Genomic DNA, 6,000 nt, shown 5'->3' with positions numbered 1-6,000 from the left:
TGTGTGATAGAATATTTGTTTTACATTAACCACTTGAACCCTAGCATCCCTATTCTGAGAAGAACTTTAGCCAAAAACAGCTTACAAGCTTGTACAACCTACAACGCCTCACATGGCGAGGCTTTGAGCTTGTAGATCGTCTTTTGTTTGGCAGAGAGGTTTTGCCATGGGCGTCACACCATGGTGAGTACGACGCGACACCTCCACTCTCACAGATCTGTGATGTCATCCCCCCACTTTGACTGGCTGTTTTTGTTGTTTTTTTTCTGCTTGGATGTCCGTGATGGGTTATTATGATCCCACCACAGTTAGAAAATCCCCGCTGTGATTGGCCAACTCGGTTTCCCCTATATGAAAGTCTATTGGCCGTTGATTGTGTTCAATTTAGGTAAAAAATATGGTAAAAAAAAAAAAAGCCATCTATGATAAAGTTTAATCTGCAACACAATGTTATACGATATGTAGTGGTTGGGTCCCTGCTTCATCTCTCTCAGCTAGGAGGTTCCTGGGCTGAAAAACATTGAAGACCCCTGCAGTACAGTGCAGTAGTCTGTATGTCCTTTTTCATTGATTTTCAACTGATCCAAAATGCTCGCTTGGTCTTCAACCAGCCAAAATTCTCTCATGTCTCCCCCCTGCTCCGCTCCCTCCACTGGCTCCCAGTCGTTGCCCGCACAGAATACAAAACTCTGATGCTGGCATTCAAAGCAACCAAAGGTATGGCTCCCCCATATCTTGCAAGTATGATTGAACCCTACAAACCCTCCCGCGCACTCAGATCAGCCAACGCAGGGAAGCTGGAAGTACCCTCACTAAAAACGCCGGGACAACGCTCCACACGTCCCAAACTCTTCTTCCTTCTGGCTCCAAAACTGTGGAATGCACTTCCCGTTGCAGTCAGAACTGCAGCATCACTCCCAATCTTCCGCCGTAGTCTGAAAACCCACCTTTTCAGACTCCATCATGGCCCATAGCACTTACCCTACCCCCTAAGATAGCACTTCTGTAGACTTAAATAGCATTTGATACAGACTTATAGCATGTTATGTAGACAGCACTATAATTGCGTCATAGCACGTCATAGTACATATGTATAGCATAGTATAGTATATATGTATACTGTATAGTTTATATGTATAGTTTCATTATATACGCTTACGCATGTTTCATGATAAATACAATAAATACTTTTTATATATGTGATGTATTCCCATGCTTTTTTGTTCTTGCTTAATGTAAATCGCTCTGGATTAAGAGCTTCTGCTAAATGCCTAAATTGTAAATTGTAAATTGTGCGTGGGTTTGCGTGTTGTGTGCAGACTCACTCTCAATTTTCCACTGTAACCTGAAGACTCGCCTCTTCAGACTCCACCTCAGCCCTTAGCATTTCACTCCACACTTATACCAGCTTCTGTTCCAGTTACGCTAGCCAGTGACTGACCTAGCTATTACTGTACGACCATGCAGACTCATGTTTTTCCTGATTACATTTCTTGACGTTAAAGTGTTATTTAATACAGATGCTAGCTAGGTTAATTCATCATTTACCTGGTATTGTATAGTGTCAGTGTACCGATCATTGTACTGCATTGGACTAAACTGTCCCTGAATTGTATGTATGTGTTGATGACATCTCAAGATGTGATTCACAATGTTTAATGATTTTTTTTAAGACCTCCAGTTCTAGGAAACACAGAATGGGGGGACTTCTTTTATTATTTCCACACAACAGCTCTAGGTATATTAATGACATAGTACAATGTTGTAAATGAGTGGTATTCCCCATTAAGTCGCTCGGGATATGAGCGTCTGCTAAATGCTTAATTAGAGATTGTAAATTATGTAAATCAACTTACAATACAATATGTGTTGTGTTGTGTTGTGTGTTCTAGGCTCTGGTGAACTGGGATCCAGTGGATCACACAGTCTTGGCTGATGAGCAGGTGGATGAGAGTGGGCGCTCCTGGAGGTCTGGGGCTCTAGTGGAGCACAAGCTGCTTAAGCAGTGGTTCATCAAGACCACCAATTATGCCAAGGTGTGTGTGTGTGTGTGTGTGTGTGTGTGTGTGTGTGTGTGTGTGTGTGTGTGTGTGTGTGTGTGTGTGTGTGTGTGTGTGTGTGTGTGTGTGTGTGTGTGTGTGTGTGTGTGTGTGTGTGTGTGTGTGTGTGTGTGTGTGTGTGTGTGTGTGTGTGTGTGTGTGTGTGTGTGTGTGTGTTCTCTTGCAAGATCAAATTAATGATTCGTGTTCATATCTTATTATTCTATAGCTTTATTTTAATAAGCGTAGGTAATGAAAATGTTTACTAGATACAAGCCAATCTTGTGCGGAGAGCAGACATCACTCCAAGTGACATGCTATGATGGAACAATATTTTCCTTGACATGAAATGTGAAATTATAATCAAACCAATCTATTCGGTGGTGCGGTGGCTCAGGGGTAGAGTGGCCGGATGGCAACCGCAAGGTTGCCAGTTCGAACCCGGACTCCCCCAGAATTAGTGTCGAAGTGTCCTTGAGCAAGACACTGAACCCCTAATTGCTCCTGATGTGTTGGTTGGTGCCTTGCATGGTTTCCGCCGCCATCGGTGTATGAATGTTTGTGTGAATGGGTGAATGTAATGCACAATCGATAAAGCGCCTTGGATAAAGGCGCTATATAAATGCACCATTTACCATCTATTCAGTCAGACACATTATAGCTGGCTAGCTGGCATCAACATACTCCTGTGACGTCAATCAAGGCTGACACTTCAGTAGCAAGCAGCAGCTCTGCAATCACCATGCAGAGACGAGACTGGCCTCCCCCGGCCATGTGGTGGTGAAGACACAGAGACACTGGCTGATATTCTGACAGGCAGGCAGGCAGTATAGCCCTATGACAATTATTTGAGATAATCACAATACTTTTTTGCATAATCGTCATAATCATCTTCATGTTGAAAAATGTTCAGATTGTAGATTGGCTATTTCCATTATACATATTAAGTTTTTAAATTGTATTATTAGTAATTTGTCTAATAATACAAATTATTATTAGTAAATTATTAGTCATTTGTCATATCTCCCCTGTGCACCTTTTGTTTACAAAAGCCAAGCAGGTAGGCATGCAGACTACAACCTGACCGATGCCAGCTTTTTGGGTCCAATCTAAATTTGGAGAGTGCCAATAGGCCAGCAGGCAGGCAGGCAGCTTTGTGACGCATTGTGAGCTTGTAGATCAGCTATTTTCAAATTGCCAAAGTGTATTGGCTGGCAGGCAGGCAGGCAGTTTGCTACTCATTGTGAGCTTGTAGATCAGCTATTTTCAAATTGCCAAAGTATATTGGTCTGAAGTGGTAATAATAATAAAAATCTACAAATTAGGCCTGGGCCAGCGTAGCGGTCAGGTTCGAGTCCCGATCGCAACGAACTTTGCTGTGTGTCTTCCCCCCCATCTCTCTCCCCATTTCCTGTCAATTTACTGTGTATTTGTCAAAAATCTACAAATTAACTAGTAATGGAAGTAGTGCGATGTAGTCTAGTAGGAAGTATTGAAAACTGGAAATACTCCAGTAAAGTAAAGAATACTGTGATATTGTACCCGGAGTACATGTACTTAGTTGCTTTCCATCACTGCAGAGGAGGTTGATGAGATGCTGGAGCCACCAGGCACTCAGGTCTCAGGTGAAATGACCCTCTCACATCCCATTGAGATGCACAGCAGTCATCCAAGTGGAAACGTCACATGCACTTTCTGTGCCAATACATAAACGTGTACATGTGTAAAGGTTATGTATTGCATGGGCTTCATACATAATGTAGCTGTAACACACAAGCACAGAGTGAGCCAGCCTTCTTAGGCGAGATGATTGAAGCATGGAGCGGGGGCTGCAACTATCCATTATCCATTCTATTGATTACTTTTTACGTTTCCATTTCCAATAATCAAGAAGCCAGTTTAAAAAAAATGTATCTATATACAGCTTTTGTCCCCACACGTCTCATATTTGACAATGAAAGGAGAAATTAGGTCATAATTATGTGCCTCAAATATGACGTAAATTGTGGCAACACAAACATTAAATGCCATTGACAATGAAGGAAAAATGTACGTCATATGTAGACGAGCAAATCGGCTAAACAATCGCATAAATTCAGTTGTTCATGAGATGATGTATGATGATGTATAATGATAAGAGCGCCCCTCACTTCACACGGGGGGTGTGATTTTTTTTTTTTAATATCAATGAATCGCTTAACCCTTTAAGCATCATTTTTGTCACACAAAAACTGTGAAAATTGCAGATCTACAAGTTCCCAACGTGTTGCATTGGGATACGTTGGGAGCTTGTAGATCCACTATTTTATAATTTAAATTGTGTCTCTGTTGACATGCCCAAAATAGGGATAAATTATGCCAGAACTATTTTATAAAATCATGGATTATTGTAAATGTTGCACCCTGCAGCTAAATCCATGAAGACAATAATGCTTTACCCACTTATGTTATTATTATATCATCACTGTCGGGCAAAAACCTAAAGTAGCAAATCTGCAAACTCGAAAACCGCAATGAAGTCTGCCCATACAGATCTGCTACTGTTGCTATTTTTGATTTTGAATCCTGGACATCCACCTGACTTGATTATTTATCAAAGAATATCATTGCCTAAATATTTATTGAAAGCACAAATGGTCATCCCCACAATACCATCAGTATTTGGTCAAAAGTATTGTGATACAAAATTGGAAATGGAAAGGTTCCCTCTTCTGATTGGATGAAATTGGCAACCCATCTGAAAATGTATTTTCTGTTTACTGAAGAGCTGAAGGGAGCCCATGTTACTGAATATAAACAAGATCTATACTAGCAATGATTACTATCTGAATAGGGCTTTAAATCTTTACCCAAAAAAGTTTTGTTTTTACCAAAACATATCACTTAAACTACAGCACATTTAACATAAATACAACACTCATTATATTTTCCTTTTCAGCAGTGTAGCCATAGATGCGTGACATTTGTGTCTACATTGTTCGGTCACAGCAACTGTAAAAAAAAATCTGGTATTGATAAAAGGAATCGACAAGCTCTGAGGCGTACTGTACCGTATGGATTCACTGAGTCAACCATTCCTGTTGTGGATTCCCGTCTCTAACTGTACCGCGGAGAATGGAGATTATAAACTCATAAGAGTGTGTTCACTCCCATAGGAAATTACTCTGTTCAGTACAGGTCTACTAAAGGACGAGAGGCATTAAATATGTCTGTGTTAATTTCTTCAAAGACTGGAAGTCAATCCCCAGGAGAAATCTCAATGAAGGTGAATTACACATCCAGCCTTGGTTTGGATTTTGTGATGTGAACCATGCACTGTACGACCTGGCTTGAGCTTCACGTGTATCGGCTATTTTTGCAGTTTTAAAAACTTTTTCGACTATTATTGAAAGTTTAAATTAAGGTTTGAAGCAGAACTATGTAACTTTACACTTTTACCCCGGAATTGAACCCTTTTCCTGAACAAGTGCTGACATTTTTATACCATTGAGCTAATAGAGCAGGCCTGCTTGCCTGTCAGGTGAGACATGACCTTTGACACGATCTAAATGTCTCAATAGAAGAGCAGAGAGACAAAATACAACCACCTCAATTGTAACTGATATAACATGCTCTACCATACAGATTGGACACAATTAAAATGTATTCATTTAAAAATAAGTTACATAGTGGCACTTAAGGTATTATGATATCCAAAATCCCAGATGATATCTGGTCTCACCATATTGCATGGCTTGCAGTTTCGAGCACTGGTTTTCAACCTCTGGGCTGGGGCGCCACTGGTGGGCCGTGAGGGTATTGCAAGTAGGCCCCCATGTGATTTGCAAAACACTAGGGGCTCCATTTTCGTCACCGCTAAACCCCTTATCCCTAAACGTCTTTGCCTTTTTTTACTATTTTGCAAAACATTTTTGAATAGTTAGAATGGCCAGTCTACAAGCTCACGTGTCAATGTAGATTG

At 40.8% G+C, this 6,000-nt stretch overlaps 1 protein-coding gene across 2 annotated transcripts in view; it reads left to right on the top strand.

Moving 5' to 3' along the window:
- The window catches only part of lars2 (leucyl-tRNA synthetase 2, mitochondrial), an 87,955-nt gene that overhangs the window by 37,848 nt on the left and 44,107 nt on the right, over nt 1–6,000 (top strand). For both annotated transcript variants that reach the window (XM_079503049.1, XM_079503050.1), the window contains exon 7: nt 1,893–2,036. In XM_079503049.1, the coding sequence (XP_079359175.1) occupies nt 1,893–2,036 (144 nt within the window). The remainder of the gene's footprint in view (nt 1–1,892; nt 2,037–6,000) is intronic.

The sequence above is a fragment of the Electrona antarctica genome (genome assembly GCF_951216825.1).
Source record: "Electrona antarctica genome assembly, chromosome: 6".
NCBI classification, from domain to species: domain Eukaryota; kingdom Metazoa; phylum Chordata; class Actinopteri; order Myctophiformes; family Myctophidae; genus Electrona; species Electrona antarctica.
This window is presented reverse-complemented; position numbering and strand designations above follow the sequence as displayed.